The 23,713-nt window shown below is 37.2% G+C and overlaps 2 protein-coding genes across 4 annotated transcripts in view; one reads left to right on the top strand and one right to left on the bottom strand.

Annotated features, from left to right (window-relative positions):
- The window catches only part of fgf7.L (fibroblast growth factor 7 L homeolog), a 34,140-nt gene extending 23,793 nt beyond the window's left edge, over window positions 1–10,347 (bottom strand). The window contains exons 1-2 of one of the 2 annotated variants that reach the window (XM_018251232.2): window positions 9,974–10,347; window positions 8,865–9,436 (exon numbers count right to left, since the gene is read on the bottom strand). In XM_018251232.2, coding sequence (XP_018106721.1) covers window positions 8,865–9,150 — 286 coding nt within the window. In that variant the 5' untranslated portion in view covers window positions 9,151–9,436; window positions 9,974–10,347. 2 annotated transcript variants of the gene reach the window in all.
- Window positions 1–23,713, top strand: part of fam227b.L (family with sequence similarity 227 member B L homeolog) — a 156,732-nt gene that overhangs the window by 64,514 nt on the left and 68,505 nt on the right. The window lies entirely within an intron of this gene.

Genomic DNA, 23,713 nt, shown 5'->3' with positions numbered 1-23,713 from the left:
AAACTTACATCATCTGGTTATTGTTAAAGGGGGCCTCCTTTGTGATTTGCAGTGAAAATTATTATTAAGTTAAATGTCATGGCATGCAACAAAGGGAAATCTTTGTAGGTAAAATAACTTGAGGTGGCATACCTCACCAAGTAATAAAAAAATAAAATATAATTCCATGATTTGTCTCTTCTCAATAACCACATTGTTAATCCAGAAGTACACAATCAGATACTTTTCTGACATTTTTAAGATTCAAATATATTTAGTCAAACAGGTTTTCTTTTCCAAAGTTTAGATATACTGTATATGGGGTCACTCATAAGATTTGGATTGTAGTTCTATTAGCACTTTATAAATACCTGTTAAAAATAAATATGGAAGATCATGTCTACTAAATCATTAAACATTTAAAAACCCAATAGGTTTTGCCACCAACATTGATTTGTAGAAACTTGGCTATCACCAAGTACAGGGTACTGTCATATTGTTACAGAGAGAATGCCAAATATAATTATTTGTCTGATTAGGACAGAGCTTTCTGCATAGTAGGTGTCCAGAGATTCTAACCCTGATGTAAAAACTGAGTTTAGTTTATCACAACTGCTCTGCCAGTTGGTAATTTGGGCTATATAGCATTACTCTATACACAGGCTCAAGCAACTAAGGAGGATGTATATATATATATATATATATATATATATATATTTAGTTCAAAACTGGTGCACCAGTCACTATATGTTAATGCCTGGGTGCTGGTTATAAACAGTAATCCATACGCAAAAAGAACCGCACACACAGGTCTTTTGAGTGAAAAGCAAAAATAGTAGGCTTTATTACGACGTTTCGGCTCCTAAACTCGAGCCGTCATCAGGATGATGACGGCTCGAGTTTAGGAGCCGAAACGTCATAATAAAGCCTACTATTTTTGCTTTTCACTCAAAAGACCTGTGTGTGCGGTTCTTTTTGCGTATATATATATATAGTATATATATATATGTATATATATATATATATATAGATAGATAGATAGATAGATATCGAGCGATGCCTGTGAATTTTAAGAAAGTTTGAGTTTTTCCTACTGAATGGTCAAGATTTCAAGATTTTAACAATTCGTAAGTGAGAAGCAAAGAGATTTGAGTTTTTATTGTGGTTTTATTTATCCTAGGGGAAAAATAAGCCTTAAAAGTAGTTTGACATACTTTACCAGTACTTAGATAGCTAAGTTGAAATATTTGTCTTTTATTACTTGTTAATTAAATTGTCAAAATCCTCCACTTGTTTGACCTGTTCAGGTCAGCATTTCATACGCAGCTTTACTGATACATATAAAAGTGTTTTCCTGGAATATTGCTGACCAGCACATTGCCTGCATTCTCTGTATGTATGAGCAATAATGATTGTGTGTTTTCCAAAAGCTGAGAAGGTTTTGGCTTGGATTAAATCTTTCAGCTGACGTGAGAAGTAAAATATGGGCTATGCAAGTTTCTGGTTTTATGTCATTGTTAGAAGGTAATTGATAGCTCCATTATTGTTTCTTCATGTGAATTGAAATGTTTTATACCAGGTTCAAAGACTGCATAACAAGGAGTTCATTTGAAACCAGCTATTTTCTAAATGACGGGATTCAATATATCTGTTAAACAGTACCATGAAAATTTGAATTAAGTAGGATTTAAAAAGTGTGACTTATCTACTGTGCAACTATACATTAGTGACTTAGAGAGATATTTTAATTTGTGTTTACTGCAATGAAACAGATTGTGTTGTACTTTGTAGGAACATCTTCATATAAATAATTGTATGTACTAACTACTAATTATGTTAACATACTCTCCTGGAGCTGTAAAGGCTGTGCTGTATTTTTATTAGATAATTGTATGCATGTTATAGGTTATTAAAGCAAAAGGTATTTCTTGGGAAATTAAATTCATTCTGTTACACACCTACATTTCTCTGGAGCAAAATCCATTTTTTGCACTCTCTGTTGCAGCCCTATAAGTAAATTAGTAAAATGAAAATTTTTATCCTAATTTTCAACACTTAACTGCTATTTTTTCTGATGAAATCACCACATAGAAATGGCAGGCCTCTTTATTAAATCAATAAACTCTTAAAGGGATACTGTCATGGGAAAACATGTTTTTTTCAAAACAATTCAGTTAATAGTGTCCCTCCAACAGAATTCTGCACTGAAATCCATTTTTCAAAAGAGCAAACAGATTTTGCTATATTTAATTTTGATATCTGACATGGGGCTAGACATATTGTCAGTTCCCCAGCTGCCCCCAGTTATGTGAATTGTGCTCTGATAAACTTCAGTCACTCTTTACTGCTGTACTGCAAGTTGGAGTGATATCACCCCTCCCCCCCAGCAGCCTTACAACAGAACAATGGGAAGGTAACCAGATAGCAGCTCCCTAACACAAGATAACAGCTGCCTGGTAGATCTAAGAACAACACTCAATAGTAAAAGCCAAGTCCCACTGAGACTGATTCAGTTACATTAATTAGGAGAAATAACAGCCTGCCAGAAAGTAGTTCTATCCTAAAGTAGCCCCATGTCAGATTTCAAAATTGAATATAAAAAAATCTGTTTGCTCTTTTGAGAAATGGATTTCAGTGCAAAATTCTGCTCGAGCAGCTTTTTTAACTGATGCATTTTAAAAAAACACGTTTTACCATGACCGTATCCCTTTAAGAATATCCATACAGTGTATTACACATATCCATGTATTTGGTTATACAGTCCCTTTAAACGATCAAACTCCATGGCTTCGCATATGCCTTAGGCATAGAGGAAGAGCAGGCAGTTACTTTCATTTTCCATTCAGAACTTACTAGATGACACTGCACTCCTCACATTCTCCCTGTTCTCTTCACCATTTAATTGTGTAACATGTAGTGCATGGGGATGGACATCAGGTCCCCGTTCTGGTGCACAAACAAGATTTTGAGATTATGCAAGACTTTTCTTAATAAGTGTCAAAAAAATGTCTCCTGCCGACTTGCTTTAATTATGAATTCCCAGATGGAAGATTCAAATAATTTTTACAGTGTAATTAAAGTTCATTTTGCTTGACTGACATCCTAAAATAGGATTTGGAATTATTTTTTTGGGTGATGGATCCCCTTTATAAAATTTACCAGTCAATGTTGATGAAGGTAAAGTTCCTTTACTATTAAATATTAAATAAGTAACTATTAAATAACAAGAACCCTGCACACACAAAGTGGTGACAGGCAGAACTCAAGGGAGAGTTTGAGAAGGATCACCTATGACTGCTCTGTGTGCATGAGATGGGGCACTTTCCATTCTGTAGTATTCACCAGAAATGCTCCTCATTGTCTATCATCTTCCTAAGAACAACAGTCGACAAAATGCGCCTTATGCCAGGGGCATTTCAGAAAGAGCATGAAGAAAGACAGCTTTGATAACTAGTTCTGATAGAACTAATGGCAGGACTAGTTTAAATCTACCATGCATTCATCAACAAACAAGACTAAATACCAGTTTCCAGCCAGCAAGCCAACCAGCCAATGACAGCTCATAAAATCTCCTATCATCATCTGATCTGAACATGAGAATCAACATACTTTACTATTTTTAGTTTCATATGAGGCACTGCTGTACACAGAATTAGTCTGATTTTAATACTAATTTATACACAGTCTAAATGTTTAATAATATGCTTTGCATGATTTTTCAGTTGCTAAATGTAAAGGCTCCTTTTAAGCAGACCTAATCATTACTCATTACGAAGTGCTTTGCTTTATTTGGTTATTTGACTACCAAACCTGTGGCTGTTGATTGCCTTTCGACTACATTTAGCAATAGTTTTGACAGTTTATAAGAATTAAGGCTTCTACCTTAACAATAGCTGAATACATGTTACAATTCCTTGATCAGAGCTAAGGCTATGGTATGAATATTGCTTTGGCGTAGCTGACTAGGCAAACTGTCTTACAAATAAAACCAGGATTATGTTAAACTTGGCATCTGTGTAGATTCAAAAAAGCAGTGCTATATTTCCTGTTGAATCTTAAATCATGAGGGCATCTCATTTAAATGTGTTACGATAAGTAATGTGGATATCATATTGTATTGGTCTCCCTGCTCCTCCCAGTGTTTAATCATTTCATTTGAGCAGGCAAGCATGACAGATGTTTTTTGTTCCTGGGGTTTTTACTTATAGTATGATTAACTGGTCACTGTAATGGTAGGGTTGGACTACAACTCCCAAACTTCCCAGGCAGCTGAGGACATGTGTGATTAATAAACAGAGCAACTACTTGGTTTCTTACAAGAATCTTAATGGACAGTAATGACTGTAAGATTAGCACATCTGTAACATATTGGGAGTCTAACTGAAAAATGTGTAATTGTCTGGAAACCACAATGAGACCAAGACAGCGAGTGGCTCTGCTGCACAGTGGCTAATTAATTAGTTATTATACACTACCAACCAGCCTTTAAATTCATGAAGTTTTAGGTATGTTTGCACCTATCCAAATGTACCAAATGTAATTTATTACCACTCTTCAGTAACATCTCTATCCCATCCCTTGATGATGTCACCAAATTGTTCATTAATTCTCATTGCTTTTATCAGCTGTGCCATTTCCTCAACCCTGTCTTCCCTGCTTTATAAACCCGGAGCCCACTTTCTCCAATTTTCACTTCTAACTACTCCTGTTTCCACAATTCTGTATTCTGTACTTACTCACTCCATTACCTCTCAGCTCCCTCTTCCTACACCCTAAGCAATTCACCAACCCTCCAAACTCCATTACCATGCAAAAACCTTCCTTTCACTCAATAAATCCTCAGTCCCCACCACTTTCTTCATAAGCCCCAACCAGAATACCTAGAAACATCCAATTCACGTAGACCATAATCAAAACCCAACATCTGTGAACACAAGTGTAGTCTGCAAAGGGCAGTGGCAGATTGCCTTATTTTTACCAATGGATGCAATAGCATTAACTATTTCCATGGCAGAAAGATGTGGTACTTGAGCAGATTTAAAAGTATACATAAGACTACCATTAAAAGAACCACATGGAAATTTGGCAATTCTTCCTGCAGAACAACAGAAATACACAAAAAGTAGGAGTGGGAGCACTCCAAATCGTATGTATAGTAGCTCAGCTAATACTTAGGAAAACATAAAGGGATTGATTTATTAATATAAGTGCTACCCTGAACCAATACAGTTACCAGTAGTAGTTCATTTTCACCAGTCTATTTCAGTGTTAAAAGTTAGAAAATACAATTCTTTGCTATGCACTGGTGCAATGTAACACCTAATAAAGTTGGGGGAAAACAAGTCTATCAAGTTCAGCCCTTGCTGGTACTGATATGTGCTACACATATCTGTACCAGTAACCTTATCTTTTCTTACTTGCTATACAGGCATCCAACCCTTGATGTATTGAAACTATTGTGTCTGGCAGTACAATTGCTTCAGGGTGGGAATTCCTCAACTGAACAAAGTTTGTATTATCAAGCCTTAGAAATGACATGGACTAATCCCAAAATTATATTTATTTCTTACTTTTTTAGAATACTTTTACTGTAGGAACATCTTCATTTCCACATAGTTTAATGGACTAAAACCGATTTTATATCCAGATTAAATTCAGAGATGAGTTTTGTACAAGTAATGGAATCAAACCTTAGGTTTCTGTCATCTTTGTATTTATAGCTCAAATGAAGGTATACTAAATTGGTACAGTAGTAATTGTAAATAGATTACAAGGAGATTCCTGCTATAGCTTGTAATTAGGCTACCAATTACACACTTTTAAGGTTTTAATGCTTTTTGTGCCTGAGGCTGTTAAAGCTTTTTGATCTAACAAAGGGCATCAATAACTCTAATTTTCTAATTGATATTGAATAATGCATTAACAGACATTACATTTATAGAAAGGCATTTCTTTGTACACCTTAATCTTTACCACAGGCATAAAGCACAGTCTAGGTAATACAACTGATAACTTCAGGTTAACCAACTGTTTTTTATCTATGGTTTGCCAAAAAGAGCAGACCTTGTAAAGTGGAAACTTTCCATCTTAGAGAACAAACGCAACCTGTACTATACATATGGGATCTGTTATATAGAAACCCTTATCCAGAAAGCTCCCAATTACAAAAAGGCTGTCTCCCATAGACTCCATTGTATCCAAATAATTCAAATCTTTATAAGTGATTTCCTTTTTCTCTGTAATAATAAAACACAGTACCTTATACTTGATCCTAATTCAGATATAATTAATCCTTATTGGGAGCAAATCTAGCCTATTGGATACTTTTACATAAGTTACAAGTAAATTTAAGAGGCAGTTAAATTGCATATGGTTGTTGTAAGTTGGAAACTTATGAAGAAGTTTCTTTCTATATAGAGCGCATAACGAAAAAGATCAGTTTTTTCTCTAATACTGTCAAAGCTATAAATTATTTCGTTATTTTCTAGTATATCTTTTTATTTAATTGTAGACATGTTTTCAGTTTTCTCTGCATATGGTGCAGAGAAACAGAGAAGTTAAAGCAAAAACTAGGCTTCCCTCTTTACTCCCATCTCTGTTATACAGAGTGCATGGTATTCCTGCTCAAACATCATATAAAGGAATCAGACAAAGCAACCAAAAAAAAAACACGTGTTGTATTTACTGATGAAAACCTGCAGCTAACCCTGTCAGTGCTTTCCCTATGTACAGTTCAGAAATGATCCATGAAACGCAATTTGACTGGAATGTAACTAATTGTGAAATTGTGTTGTTAATGATTGATGGTACAGTTATTTGAATGTGAAAAGCACAGCAGCAGTTTCAAAGCCAAAATATGTAGATAGCCGTTATCTACATTTGGAAATGTGTTTATTCATCTTTTTTGCGTGTCTAATAAAAAATAATATTGTAGATCTTGCAGAAGTCATTGTAAAATGTAATCTTATTTATTATAGAAATTGACAGTAATATTTTTGGGAACCATGTTGAAACTGCTGATCCTTTTAAAGCATATGTTCTTAAAATCTGAATTGTTTTAATATGTATAACCTTAGGGCTGTTTTATGCACACACTGAATGCATAGTCCACCATTATTCTTCCTTTGGACTGCATAAATACTTAGCAAGCTTTTAGTCTGCTTTATTCTTAATAGTAAAACTCATGCAACATTTTTCTTATTACCATAAATGTTCTCCTAGCTATGTGTTTCTCTTTTTGATGCCACTAAATCCTTAAGTCATTACGCATCATGCTATGTTTGCATCTAATGTTCTACAGTGTGGAGCTGATGCTGAGTCACTAATAACTTTCAAGATCTCACTTCTCTCGAGGGATTCATATAATAGTATATTTGTTTCTTTGTCTTCATGTATTTATAACTCAAATATTCAGTACTATATTCATATGCCTTTCATCCAAAATATTAATCATTCTACTAACACCCATATGAATGCCATTATTGTAGACCTGTCATCTGCCTAAAATGTTGCTTTCCTTCCCAGTCAATGTGGAAACCCCGTAATGATACTAAATACAGAGTACCAGATTTCTTTGCTTCGGCACCAGAGAAATAATATTCTCTATTTCTCTCTGCAAGGCTTGCTTATAAAATCAGTTTGTTTACCAGAAATATTTGCTTCCAACCAGCTCCACAACCATTCAACAATAATACAATCCAAACCTAAACACTGCAGCTTGGTAATCAATCTTGTATCTGGGAATGTGTCAAAGGCATTGCTAAAATCTAGATAAGCTTGCCATGATTTATTATACTAGGAACTGAGTCTATCCCAAGTCAGTCTCTAGTGCAAAAAGGTTAGAAAAACAAATTGTTTGTTACTGTGTGTATAAATGCTAATTAAGTGTCTGCAGGACAGGTCTGAAGTGCATCCCTGCATATAGCCCAAAATCCATTGGCAGTGTTCTTATGTGAATACATATGGTTTCACTTAGTCCCTTGTCATTTGTCAATAACAACTCCACAAAGCTAATGGATGTCAGATTTAGGGATGTCCAGAATCCATGAATTTCAAATTTAGCCAAATACACAATTATAAACTTAAGACTCATTTTTTAAACGTGGGTCCACAGATGTAGCCTTGATTTTATTAAGAATTCTGGGAGTTGTAGTCCAGCATCATCTGAAGGGACACGGTTAACAAACAGGATACTAAGGAGTGTGGCAACTCCTTGATAAAATCTAATTTGTATAATACAATGTAAGCATAATTTTTGATGACTATCAGACAGACCACTCCTGTAAGAGACCTCATGTTGACACGTTTTCTGTTTGTAAATATTACTAAATTCAGCCTGAATAGAAAACTTGCTGTAATAAATCATCCATATCATATACTAAATCCTACCTGTTCAAGGCATCTTTTGGCTCTGTCTCACTGTCATTTTGTTATATTGTGCTAGCAGTCTACCAGGCTATTTAGTGCTCAGTTGAAATCATAGGGGGTTTTGCATTGCAAACACAGTACTGGAAAAGCACCAAATTGTCACCTGCCCAGGTATCATGGTCAGGCAGTCCCAGCACCATATTACCCACATCACATCTCTGATGGAAATGCACTAAACAACAAAGTAATGCTGAATCATTAGCACTTCATATAATTCCTGTGGAATAGACCCTCAGTCAGATATGTTAAAAGAAACAAGTGCAACAAACATATTGCAGAGTCAGCCATAGAATCATAAATGCTAAGAATTCATCAATTGGAGGAAAGCCCCTGCCCTTCATAGCTTAAAGTCTTCTTATAGATACATCTATCAAAATCAACTTAAGAAAGATGGCATTAAGAAACCAGGTGTTTGTAAACCAAACACCTGTATAACAAATCAATAGATTAATACTTACTGAAGCTGTTATTTGGGTCCTGTGTTCCTTTCACATTGCCTCGTTTATCAATACATAGATACCACTGCGTTCGACAAAAAAGTTTCCTAATTCTTACATCCCCTCCCTCCATATAATCATAACTTCTTGTATGTCTTTCTGGGCTGGAGCAGTTCACGTTTATAGCCATTTGCTCTGGAGTCATGTCATTGCAAGCTAGAGACAAAGTGCCCAGAATGAATATTATGTGAAGATATGGTCTGTAGAGCAAAGTTGGAAGGATCCAAGTTAGTATCCATGTGCGCATTATAGTGCACTGCTCTGGGTGTTCATGGACATCATAATGAAACGTAAATCTCAGGTGGATTCGTTTTTCTAGGTCCAGGACCTGAATGAAGTCTGTGCTGTTGATGCAAATTCCTGACTCAAGACACTTCCAGGCTTGTATTCTTGTCTTCTGTGTAAGCCATAAAACCTGGACTTCTCAATTGTTTCCCAACACAGTTCCCTTCAGAGTATCAGGATATTGTGATATCGGCAGTTGAAATGTTCAGGACTGCACGGGCTCGCTGTTAGATGCAAAAGTAACAAAACTGTAACGAAATTATAATTCATATTGTTTATTGTCACAAGTTAAGAACATATACGCACAGTCTGATAGATGCCATATGCATAAGCTTGAAGAAGAAAAAAATCTGCCAGTGTGGTATGTTTTCAGCAATGTACCTCTGAAAAAGTATAGGACAAAATGCAGATGCATATTAAAACCAAAAAAAAATGTTTTCTTTTTTTTTTTTTTTCCAAATGGAATCGAATAACAAGGACTTTCATCACTGCAAATGCTTTCTGATAGTATATCTACGTGTGTGTTTTTTTTCTAGTTTTTGAAAAATTCATGCAACAGATGTTGCTTTTCAAAGCATGCCTCATGCACAACAGCACACATCCTAAGGTGAGCTGTCAGAACAGGCTTCAACATTATGAAGCAAACAGTTACAGACATGCATTGAAAGTATATAAAAATCTGTAAGTATATGTCAGTGGCATCTTAGTTATGAAAATTCAGAAAAGAAAAAGTAGGCTGACACTGTAAACCTTCAGTAGTGTGTAAGAAAGAAGAGATAACTTACTTGTTCCTGTAGATAACAGCTGAATATACACGTATTCCATTTCTCCTGACTGCTGTTTGCAACATGAGATTCTGTAACGACAAACTATTTCTCAACTCAGAAAAACTCCAGCACAATCCTAATTGTTTCCATAAATCAACACGCAAGAGGGGTTTTCTGTGTGTGTGTGTTGAGCCTGTTGTTGTTCAATGGTTTTCGATAAATACCTTTTGCTGACCTCACTTGGAAGCAATTAACCGCTCAGCAGCTGAATGCACGAAGGACAAAATGGGATGTGATTTTCAAGTGGTCATCAGAGGGAGCTATGAACATGTTTTATACTATCAGTCTCAAACCAGAGACATTTCTGGGAAGTGACATTACAGAGCTCATTGTGACTTATGTAAGGATACCTTCACAGAAACTGTTCTCAAAGGAATTGTTTTGCATGGTCTTTTATCTTTTTATCCTCTGTGTTTGGTAATCACATTTTAATAAAATATAAGAGAGGATTGCCCCGTTACGCTTGAGCTGAATATACTGCACACCTTTTAAATCTATAAGTTGTAAAAGTTAATTATCATTAACACATCTGTTTGTTTAAAGGAGCATTTCTTATATTTTTTTTTTATTTTGTTTTCAAATAATAGCAGGATCCCTGTACTGAAATAGTTTCTCAGTAGCTGAGGCTACTGCGGTGTAGAGAAGACAACTCCAATTTAAAGAAATAAAAAAGCTAGTAGAATAGTGCATAATGTAAGAGGGACAATCATGTACTTAATTAAAGGTGGTCACCAGCAGGTTATATATTTTATTACTCACCTAATAATAATAAACATAATAAACATATAATTATCTATATAATTATATGTTTTTTGTGTTGCTTCCTTCATCCCTTTTTTAGCTGACTGAGGTCCACTACAAAAATTTAGAAGGGTGGGGCTCACCTCAGGGCCTATCAGCAATGACTTGAAGGGCTCTTACACATAAGCAATTCTTCCTGCGTTAGATCTTTCCTGTGTTCTATTGCAGGGGATCACAGGAGTTTGCACAGCTCTGTATTTGTTAAGTTTGTACTCACTGTGGCACAGGCTTGTGCCTAACACAAGTTGCTTTCCACCTGCGTCTGACCCTTCCCTGCACCACAGTTAGTTCAAACTAATAGGAAGTACAGGACTGCGTTAAACTAAGATTTACCACAGAGGAAATCTTTAATACACAGGCTTTAATATAGCTGTATTAACCTGGTAATAGAACATCTTCTTTTGGCACCGTGCCTCCATATTTCTCACACTCATTTCCAGTATTCCTAAAAGTGACACAGATAGCAGCAAACGATAAGAGTTTTGTTTAAGTGTGTGGGTAGTTTGTTTATTTTAAGTCTTGTAAAGATGCCAAATAACTTCCCAGAACAGTAAACCTTGTACAGAACAGGCTTTACATGTACATATCAATCTAGTACATTCACCGCTGATTCACATTTACAATTTCTAATCATTGCCATCTAAAGATTTAGGGCTATTCCACACGGGGAGATAGCCACGCGTTTGCGGTCGCGGCGACAAAGCGCCGCGCCAGTCGCCGCGACCGGCGCAGGCGACAGTTTTGTATGGGCGCCTATGTAAAAACGCCTGTGCTAACCACACGAGGCGATGCGCTTTTCAACAGTCGCCTGAAAAAGCCTGGCGAGGCATTTTCAGGCGACTGTTGAAAAGCGCATCGCCTCGTGTGGTTAGCACAGGCGTTTTTACATAGGCGCCCATACAAAACTGTCGCCTGCGCCGGTCGCGGCGACTGGCGCGGCGCTTTGTCGCCGCGACCGCAAACGCGTGGCTATCTCCCCGTGTGGAATAGCCCTTAAAGTGGTGGTTCACCTTTAGGGCAGAGACAGACGTTGAGATTCGGGGAGATTTAGTTGCCTGGCGACTAATCGCCTCTTCTTCGCGTGACTAATCTCCCCGGAAAGATTTCCTGCCGGTTAGGGTCTAAATCGCCAGCGGGATGGCACTTGGATCACTTCATTTTCCGAAGTCGCATCACGAGGAAACTTCATGCGACTTCAGAAAACGAAGCGCTCCGAGTGTCATCCCGCCGACGATTTCGATTCTAGCCGGCGGGAGGCAGTTTGGGAAGATTAGGCGCCCAGAAGAAGAGGCAATTTATCGCTGGGCAACTAAATCTCCCTGAATCTGAGCGTATGCCCTTATAATACACAAAAGCCATGAATATCCTGTAAATTATATCCTTATAAACGGTGAGTAGTGATGTCATCAGTTATAAACGGTGAGTAGTGATGTCATTTCTGTCACATGACTCACTAAAATTTGTGTATTATAATAAATAAAGTACCCCCAGTTGTAAAATATGAGGATATTAGAAGTTACCTCGGAGTTCCATGACCTGTATAAAAACACTCGGCCTTCGGCCTCGTGTTTTTATATGGTCATGAAACTCCTCGGTAACTAATAATATCCTTATATTTTACAAGAGGGGGTACTTTATTCACTACATACTTAAGTTAATTTTTATTATGTCATTGAATGGCTAGCTCTAAGCAACTTCCCAATTGGCCTTGACAGTTTTTGAATTATTTACCTTTTTTTCTGACTCTTTCCTGCTTTCAAATGAGGGAGACTGACCCCCATCTAAAAACAAATGCTCTGTAAGGCTACACTTTTTTTTTTATTGCTACTTTTTATTACGCATCTTTCAAATCCATCTCTCTTCTGTTCATATTCCAGTCTCTCATTCAAATCAATGCATGGTTGCTATGGTAATATGGACCCTAGCAACAATTGCTGAAATTGCAAACTGAAGAGCTGCTGAATAAAAAGCCAAATAACCTTAAAAACACAAATAATAAAAAATGAAAAACAATTGCAAATTGTCTCAGAAAATCACTCTTTTTAGCATACTAAAAGTTAATTTAAAAGTGAACAACCCCTTTAAGCTAGCTATAGACACAAAGATAAAGTTGCTTCTCAGAATTTTCAGACCGTGTGTGGATATTCCTGACATTGTTTGTACCATGGCGACCAGTTGTTTAGTTGATCGTACAGGTTGGAAGATTTCTGTCGGCTAACGATAATATCCCTGCATGTATTCCCTATCTGATGATATCAATGGGTGATTGTCACTACTATTTGGTCGGACTTAACTTTCATACAATTGCTGTCTGTGAATTAATGGCCAGAACATCGTCTGATTTGTTCTTTTTACTACTTAATTAAAACTGAATGGTAGTTGTAGGTCTGGAGATTTCAGCACACGATCGTTCGTCAGACAAAAGATAAATCTGCATGTCTATGGCCAGTTTAAAGTTTATAAGCGTGAATTTTATTCTATTAAATGTCTACATTGTGAATGAAACAGACTGTTTTAGGTTTGTGTTTTAGTTATGTTATTTTTTTAGTATGATCAACTTTTATACGTTAACTGCAGACCTAACTCTCAGCATATATCAATGGACATTGTAGGAGAATGCAGGCAAAGAAAGTTCCTCAGAGATGCAGGTTGCCTCTGGTTCGGTTTATGGCCTCCCGCATTTTATATGTAATAACAGTCTTCCTGCTTAGACTTAATGCACATTGCTTGCATCTGAAATGGAATTCAAGTGCTCACAGGGATATTTTCATTAAAAATTGTGGAAAATATTTGAACTGTGTGATTACAGAATTTCAGGTTGCACCACAATTGAAATATATTGTAACTTTTGTGCTGTATAAACTCACCTAGTCAATCATTTAGAATACATACCAGTCCATGTCTCCATGAAAGTCAGATGATTTGAGAACTTGATTTCATTTTACATGCAATGTGCTATCACATATAAAATGCAGCCATGATGCCTTAGACTTTAGCATAGTTCTACTTATAGTGGTTAAATATTACCTCCCAACATTTTTGAAATAGAAAGAGGGACCCATTTTTTTGTGGCCACACCTCCTAATTACCATGTTAATTTTACAAAATTTGGCAGGTTATGTAAGTTTCAACACATTATTATGTGATATTACAGTTTTGCTAATGAAGGTGAATTGCCCTTTAAAGGAGAATTCACCCCTAAAGTTCAAAAACCCCTACCCTACATTAACCTCTCTCCCTCCTTCCGAAAGCCTTAGTATTTATCCCCAGGCAAATGCCCCTAACGCTTTACTTACCCCTTGGTGCAGATCCAGGCTTTGGAGTTCACAGACACCATCTTCAGCCGCTTCAGTAATCTTCGGAATGAGACTGCATGTGCAGTCGTCGTAAAACAGAAAATTGCACCAACTGCGCATGTGCCACCAGGCCAGTCTCATTGCGAAGATTTCCAAAGAGAAGAAGATGGCGTCCCTGAACTCAGATGCCTGAATCTGCACCGAGGGATAAGTAAAACATTAGGGATATTTGCCCAGGTACTTGAAAACAAAACAAACGTGAGTGAAGAGATCAGGATTGGTGTAGTCCTGCTATTTACAACACACACCATCCACCGTGTGGTAATCAAACTAATTTGTAGAAGTAGAAACAGACCAGGAATCAGCAGGGCTTAGTCTGCAATCGCCCTTTATTTGTGTAATCTCATGACAGGTTTGGGAACTAGTCCCTTTTTAAAGTGATTTACAAAACACAAGTTTTCTTTTTGTAACAGCAACTTAACTCTAGCATTTGCCCTGGGTAACACTTGGAAGGAAGAACAGGTGTGTGGACCTGTAGACTGTAAAAAACTCACTAGAGGCAAGCCATCGCTTTGCAGCTAAGTATTTCCCATTCAGATAAATGAGAGATAAAGGAGCTGATTTCTTCTGCTGTCTAAAATATATCTGTGATTAACCTTAAGTTTTATTTTCCTGGATTGTTAGTTGGAACAATTGTGTTGCATTCCCATGACAAAGAAGCTGGCAAATATTTATTTGTATTTTCACGATGACAGAAAAACTTCAGCCAAAATGGAATAGAAAAGTACACACTTAAATGAAAGGGTACAGATTTTCCTAATTTGAACTGTTCAAGTAAAATCCTGTCCCCTGATTTTTGTTTATAAGTTAGCAAGCAAAGTATGCCAAAAGTTTTATTTTATTTGTACATGGTAATTCCTACCTTTCACTTGTAACATCATCTGATTATAGTTCATGATCCTGGGGCTGAAATGTATATTTTTAGTAGCTGTATGCACAAAATGTTTCAATGTCTTGAATATATTGGTAATGGGTTGAGTGCAGAGGACCTCTTGTAGTTGTCTATTTGTATTTTGTTGTCACACCCTCATTGCACCCCTGCCTAATGGTTTTAAAAATTAGTTCTGAGCACAACTTTCCTTTGTTTGTTATAGTTTATACAGGAGCAGTGGCCAGCTCTATGTTGTAGCTCCCACCCTACCCAGCTATAGTCAGGTGATCTCACTGGTGTCTAATAAAACAGCAGCAAAGTTTGGGAGTTTTACTTTGAAAGCAGCAAGTAAGTTGCAGGTAAAACGTAGTCCCTTTGTAAAACGTATAATGAAGCAATAGAATTCTTAATGAATCTGATGCAATTTGAGTGTAGGTAGGACTGGCCAGATATGGGATAACTTTGACGTAGTTGGCCAGCTTAAATATATATAAATATTGGCAAAAATAATATAAATGGAAGTTATACACTAAGGGGCAGATTCACTAAGGGTCGAATTTCGAAGTTAAAAATACTTCGAAATTCGACCCTCGAATTGAAATCCTTCGACTTCGAATATCGAAGTCGAAGGATTTAGCGCTAAACGTTCGTTCGATCGATCGAAGGATTTTTCGTTCGATCGAACGATTAAATCCTTCGAATCGAACGATTCGAAGGATTTTAATCCAACGATCGAAGGAAAATCCTTCGATCAAAAAAAGGTTAGCAAACCTATGGGGAACTTCCCCATAGGCTAACATTGACTTCGGTAGGTTTTATCTGCCGAAGTAGGGGGTCGAAGTTTTTTTTAAAGGGAAAGTACTTCGACTATCGAATGGTCGAATAGTCGAACGATTTTTCGTTCGAAACGTTCGAATCGAAGTCGAAGGTCGTAGTCGAAGGTCGAAGTAGCCCATTCGATGGTCGAAGTACCCAAAAAATACTTCGAAATTCGAAGTATTTTTCATTCGAATCCTTCACTCAAGCTTAGTGAATCGGCCCCTAAATGGCAGTGTGTTGGGAGTTTCCTTAAATGAGAAGGATCTAGGGGTCTTTGTAGATAACACGTTGTCTAATTCTGGGCAGTGTCATTCTGTGGCTACTAAAGCAAATAAAGTTCTGTCTTGCATAAAAAAGGGCATTAACTCAAGGGATGAAAACATAATTATGCCTCTTTATAGGTCCCTGGTAAGGCCTCATCTGGAGTATGCAGTGCAGTTTTGGACTCCAGTCCTTAAGAGGGATATAAATCAGCTGGAGAGAGTGCAGAGACGTGCAACTAAATTGGTTAGAGGGACGGAAGACTTAAATTATGAGGGTAGACTGTCAAGGTTGGGGTTGTTTTCTCTGGAAAAAAGGCACTTGTGAGGGGACATGATTATACTTTACAAGTACATTAGAGGACATTATAGACAAATGGCAGGGGACCTTTTTACCCAAAAAGTGGATCACCGTACCAGAGGCCATCCCTTTAGACTAGAAGAAAAAAACTTTCATTTGAAGCAACGTAAGGGGGTTCTTCACAGTCAGGACAGTGAGGTTGTGGAATGCACTGCTGGGTGATGTTGTGATGGCTGATTCAGTTAATGCCTTTAAGAATGGCTTGGATGATTTTTTGGACAGACATAATATCAAAGGCTATTGTGATACTAAGCTCTATAGTTAGTATAGGTATGGGTAGATAGAATTTAATTAAAAGTAGGGAGGGGTGTATGTATGGATGCTGGGTTTTCATTTGGAGGGGTTGAACTTGATGGACTTTGTCTTTTTTCAACCCAATTTAACTATGTAACTATATTGCAATATATGGACAAACAATCCCTGTTTTGTTTAAAGGGTATGGCATTTTTTTGTAGCTGTATGCTCAAAATGGGGCAATGTCATTTAGGGGCAAATTTACTTAGCTCGAGTGAAGGAATAGAAGAAAAAATACTTTGAATTTCGAATGTTTTTTTTGGCTACTTCGACCATCGAATTGGCTACTTCGACCTTTGACTACGACTTCGAATCGAACTAAAAATCGTGCGACTATACGACCATTCGTTAGTCAAAGTACTGTCTCTTTAAAAAATACTTCGACCCCCTACTTCGCCAACTAAAACCTACCGAGCATCAATTTTAGCCTATGGGGAAGGTTCAATCGAACGAATAACGGTAAATCCTTCGATAGTCGAATATCGAGGGTTAATTAATAACCCTCGATATTCGACCATTAGTAAATGTGCCCCTTAATGTCTTAACTATACTGATAATGGGATGAGTACAGAGGACTATTATATTTGTCTATATGTATTTTGTGGTCACAGCCTCATTGAACCCCTGCCTAATGGTTTTAAAAATTAGTGGTGAGCACAACTTTCCCTTGTTTGCTATAGGGAATGGTATTTGTCCATTCAGGAAGCTAGCCAGTGACTTCAACATATAAGAATTGAAACTTCCCTAATGAATGCTCATAGAAAAGAGGACATAACCATTCCTGAAAATAGGCTGCTATTCTGCCTTAATAGGTCCTCCACAAAAGTCTACTATCCATACTGTACTCATCGCTAACAGAAAAGTAGGGCTGGCCTTTGGGAACTAACAGTACCTACTTTTTTAGATGAGGAATGACTAGAAGCACAGGGATCCCCTCAAAAGTTTTCTCTGTGTTACAGGCTCCAAATTATCTAATGTATGAATTGCATACTGAGACTGCACTTAAAGGGCACCAATCATAACTAAAATCATTTCTTAAGTAAATACACAATGTGAAAGTTCAAGAAATCTGATTTTTAAAACAGTTAGAATTGTTTGTATAATGTAAATGACCAGCTCACTATTCCTTCTGCAAGATCTCCCCTATCTCCACTGCAGTTCTAGCTGAGGCAGCCATCTTGGATTTCACTGGCTCCTCCTACCTATATCTTCCCAGCCAACTGCAGCTCTCAAATCTCGCACATGCTCAGTTGAAATTCCTTGTTGCTTATCAACCCTTCTAAGCTATTTTCAAATCAGCCAAACCTCTGTGTTAGCTGCTGTTCAGTAGTGCTGCCACCTGCTGGAAGTTAGTGTGTGCCCTTCATTTGCATAATAACATCACCAGCAGGGGACAAGATAGGCCGGGAAATCTCCTGATACTTCTAGTGGAGGAGTTTACTAAAACAAGGCATTCTGGGTAGAATACTCAAAGCAGTGTTACAATCTGAACATGCTCCTGAAATTTTCATATTATAGTCTCTGTTATAGTCTCAGTATGGCCTCCCTCAGTGAAAGAACCCATTTGACAAAGTAAGGGATTTTTTAAAACCTGCAGTTTTTTCAAAAAACTATATATGTAGTTTGATTAAACGTGTTTATGTTGTACTGGTCAGATTGTTAATATGTGTTTGATTTTAGGTGTGATAGGTGCCCTTTAATGAGCCCTGCTGTACCTGATGCATGTGTGAGATGCAGTCTGGCAAAGGGTGACCTGGTTAATATGTTATGGGAATGTCCTGATACTAAACTACACTGGTCTACAATTCTGGAAAAAAAACACTATGGTGCAAAAACATTGAGTAGAACTCAAAAAGTTTTCTTGCTCAACATCCTCGGGAACACCATTATCAACCAATATCACAATCTGTTTATCCACGAAACAGTGATCCTTGCTAAAAAAAACGTATAACTCAAGACTGGAAAAGCAGCACCCCCCAATAGGTACAGGTCTTTTCTCGTTCTCATAAAACAATTTATCTCCCTTTTAAATTATTTCATATTAAGAAAATAACTATGGATTTATTTTACTCCTCCCTTCAATGTTATTTTCATTTAGCTTGTCCAATCCTTGTTTGCATACTTTTTATTTATTTTCTTACCAACCTCAGTGCCTTTTACCAAACCATAATGGTTTTGCTTTGCAACTTCTGACAAGTATATTTGGCATACCCAGTTAATATATTGCAGAGATGCCAAGTCTTTCTTCAGCACAAAGTAGGATTCTTAGTCAGCACCTGTAGCCTCCCAATTCTTAGGGCCTGATGCACGTACAACGGTTTCCACCATGTATCCGTTCACTCACAATTTTCAGATATTGACAGCACCAATCATGAATTCCTTTGCTTAAAATGCCTTTATTGAGACATGGGTTCAGACCCCAATACACTTGGCAACGTTTCAGACCGCCATTGGTCTTTTTATCAAGCTTGATAAAAGACCGATGGCGGTCTGAAACGTTGCCAAGTGTATTGGGGTCTGAACCCATGTCTCAATAAAGGCATTTTAAGCAAAGGAATTCATGATTGGTGCTGTCAATATCTGAAAATTCAGCACAAAGTAGTCCCTTTTCATTTACAGCATACACCAAAGTAAATGGTTTTCCCACTCAGGGTTCAAGCTCACATGGTGCTGCAAACTTTCAGGTTCACAACAGGATAGAGGTTTCACACTGTTTTACCTGTACACATACTATCCCCCATCCTGAACTCCCAGGGCTCTCTTATTTCCAGTACTGCTGCAGTAAATAGCTCTTCAATAAAGGTGATATACACATGTTGTCCAGGACCCTCCCCTGTAGTCCTATACAAGGTGTACTCTGTGCCCTTTACACCTTCCTCTTGACCCCATTCTTATCCCACAGCACTATCTAGACTATCTTCTCTGTAATGCTCAAACTCCCGCCTTGCCTAGTTTAAACATTTACCTATTAGCCAGGCTTTTTTTTTTTTTTACTCTTACCTAACTGACTGCATCCTATGTCTGCAGCTGTTCTCCTCCCCAATACTACCTGACCTAGCTAGGGCTTACTCCATGAGAAAGAGACTCCTCTCAAGATTGTCAGTCAACCTCAGCTTTGCTTTGAGTCCCAGGCATTCTATTTATACAGTCTATTCAAGTGCAACTAATCAAATTACACCCACCTCAAACTGAGGTAACTCTTAACTGCAAAGTATTCTGGAAAATGTATTGAAAGCCCTTTAGCCTCACAAAATCTTGCTATTTATCACCTGGGACTACATACAGACTAATGCTCAACCGGACAATCAAATGGAACTCTACACAAATATGGGGCACTTGGGTACTAAATTAAAGCGTCGTCTCCTTTTCTTGAACTTCATTGGGTAGGACTAACAGCAATGCCCTGAAGGTATTTGTACAAGTGTTGCACACTATTTGATTTGTTCTGTGTGGCAGGACCTAGAGTGCATAATGTTTCTTACCTTTACCTCCCTTTTCTTTTTTATGGATGCTGTGTTTTTAAGCCTACCTGAAGTTACTGTCATTATATAACATTCAGAAATGATGACATTTAATTTATTAAATTGAGTTTATTTACACAGATATTATATTTATTCCTGCAGAATCGCAAAACAGATAAATTAGGGATTTTTAAATTTTCAAATGCCACCTGTACGCCGTGATCCTGCATGATCCTAACATTGATCCTTGGACCATATTAAAGCCCTTCGGCTGCAAAGTTAAGACTTTCAGTTTTAAAGAAGAACTAAAGTTTAACAATCAACAAGATAAGAAAGGCTCATGTTTTATTTTTTGCTGATTCACAGCACATGCTCTGTGCTGCTCTCAGTTACTTGAGCTTAGGGACAGACCAGCAATGTACAGTATAAATACCATGTAAAATTCATGATCAAAGGCTGAATAGTAATTCATTAAGATTCGCATTACATAGCAGCATAGCAACCAGTCCAGTATTCTGCCCTGTAGCATCAGCTTCTATAACAGATGTAGCTTCACTCTCTGCTAATGTTATGATGATTTCTAATGACCTTTAAACTTGGTTACACTCTACATGCTCTGCTTGCTGCTCTTGAGTAACTGACACTCAAAAGATGGGTAACATATAACAATCCATCGAGTCCTGTAAAAACAAACACTGGAGTAGAATTAGCACTAATCTGCTATGATTTACTGTTCACTTTGCCGTGTTGCCAGAAAAGGATAATGAATCAGAACAAATCGGTGTTAAATTTGCTTCATTATTTGTTTTTGCAGGACTTGATGGGCAGTAATATGTTAGTTATATAAACTTGCATTGTTTTCTTTTTTGGCAACTTTACTATGGTCAAACCTTGAATTTATGTTGTAGGATTTTTTTGTTTTCCCGGAACTACATTTCCATGGCTGATTTTTCTTCTCCTGCATTTATACTACAATGTCACTCCCTTAAATGCTTAATTTATATTAACAGATATAGGATCCATTATCCGGAAACCCATTATCCAGAATACTCCGAATTGTGGGAATGTTATCACCCATAGACTCCATTTTAATGAAATAATCAACATTTTAAACAATTATTACCTTTTTCTCTACAATAATAAAACCTGTACTGGTTACAACCATGATTGCAAAATTTAAACCGAAATGTACCCCCTTTCCATTACACCTTTATATTCAATATGCACTTAAAGGAACACTTCAGTGTACAAATAAAACGTAAATAGATTGTATGTGCAGAATAAAAAATGTTTCTAATATAGTTAGAGAGGCAAAAATGTAATGTATAAAGACTGGAGTGACTGGATGTCTAACATAATAGCCAGAACACTACTTCCTGCTTTTCAGCTCTCTAACTCCGAATTAGTCAGTGACTATAAGCGAGGGCCACATGGGACATATCTGTTCAGTGAGTTTGCAATTGATCCTCAGCATTCAGCTCAGATTCAAAAGCAACAGTTATGACCCATGTGTCCCCCCTCAAGTCATTGATTGGTCACTGCCTGGTAACCAATCAGTGGAAACCAAGAGAGCTGCAAAGCAGGAAGTAGTGTTCTGGCTATTATGTTACACATTCAGCCTCTGCAGCCTTTATATATTAATTTTTTGCCTAACTAACTATATTAGAAACATTTTTTATTTTGCACAGCCTATTTACCCTTGTTTTTATTTTTACTATGAACAATTCCTTTAAGACTCTGCTGTTTCATTGGTTAAACTGTATTCTGCAGTACGTAAATGGCACAGAGCAGCCTTTTGCTTGGCATTTCAAAGCAACCCACTGTTGCCAGATATGCAGACTGTACAGAGCAGGGTTTATAAAGGCCTATAACAAAGAGCTTCTGCACTCTTGTTGGAAATTCCCAATTCAGATTTTAATTAATCTTCCCCAATGGTTTATTTGCTGTAGGGCATATTTTCTAAAACATTTGGCTCACTTCCTTAGCTACTGGAAGAATGAAAAAATGTGAAGGTACAAATATCTTAACCAACATACACTTATTACCTTCCCTTTCCTGCTGATTACTACCCTCTTGACAAGCAAATCTCCCTAGCCAATTCTATGTTAACATTAGAATCTAGTGTAATAAAATTGTTACACCCGCGAACATTGACTGCAGAAAACATGACCTATGCTTGTTTTAAGAGCATAGGGCTGTCTGAAAATGTCACTGCATTTGTATTATTTTGTGTGTACCTGTACTTTGTCTTATTATTATGCAGTCTGGCTTCTTCAAATATTATACTCCTTCCCAGGAGTTTAGAAATGTAATGTTCTGTGTTATGCATTAAGTTTAAGGTTTGAAAGGTCTGCCAGAAAGTTCTGCAATGTACCAATACGCTGATAAGCAAAACTCTAAAAAAAAAAAAATGCTGTTTATATAATATGGTATTTCGTAGAATATTTCCCAGTTGTCTGTAATGTCAGAAGGAACACTTCCAGAATCTTTTGTTTCTTCTGCTGTTCCGAATATTATTCTTGGAAACTGTGTAATGTGCTTCCTAATTAAAGTAGATAGGCATTATTAATAAAACACATATTCTACCAGCAAAAACTTGAAGTGGTGTTACTGCTTTAACGTAAAACAATATTTTAGCAAGGTAAAATAAGGATAAGAAATATTGCAGTCTTACTAAAAGGATATCGTTTCATACTACATAACTACATGCAATTCTATACTCAGAACTAAATCCATCATTAAATTTGCAGCTCTTTGAACTACAGTCACTTAGACTGTAAGCTCTAGGGAGCAAGGACCTCCATCCTACTGTTTCTCTTCCACATTCTTACCACTTAATTGTGTATATATATATATATATATATATATATATATAAATATATGTACACAGTTAAGTGCCATGTGGTAAGAATGCGGCAAGAGAAACAGTGGAGCACACATCCATAAGTACATGGAAAAAAACTGTGTGTGTGTCATGTGAAAAAGTTTGGGAACCGCTCTGAGCCTGTATAATAATGTACTCCACTTTCAACAAAAAAAGATAACTGTGGTATGTCTACTGCGTTTTTTCTGAACAAAGATTTTTTGTGACTCAGTATTCAGTTGTATTAAAATAAATCAAATGTGAAAAACTGGCTGTGCAAAAATGTGGGTACCCTTGTAATTTTGTTAATTTGAATGCATGTAGTTGCCCAATACTGATTACTGGCAACAATAAATTGGTTGGATTAGCTTGTTAAGCCTTGAACTTCATAGGCAGTTGTGTTCAATCATGGGATAAGGTATTTAAGGTGGCCAATTGCAAGTTGTGCTTCTGTTTGACTCTCCTCTGAAGAGTGACAGCATGGGTGTAAGGAAAACCGTAAGTCCTTCCCAAGATGGCGTCCAAGATGGCAGCCCCCTGGATCCTGCTGGTCGCAGCACGATGACGTCAGCGTCTTTCCGTCCCCGGATTGGTCGCCGGCGTCGGAACGGA

This window comes from Xenopus laevis, chromosome 3L (genome assembly GCF_017654675.1).
Source record: "Xenopus laevis strain J_2021 chromosome 3L, Xenopus_laevis_v10.1, whole genome shotgun sequence".
Classification (NCBI taxonomy): Eukaryota; Metazoa; Chordata; class Amphibia; order Anura; family Pipidae; genus Xenopus; species Xenopus laevis.
The sequence above is the reverse complement of the archived record's forward strand: the minus strand, read 5'-3'. Positions and strand labels throughout refer to the sequence as shown.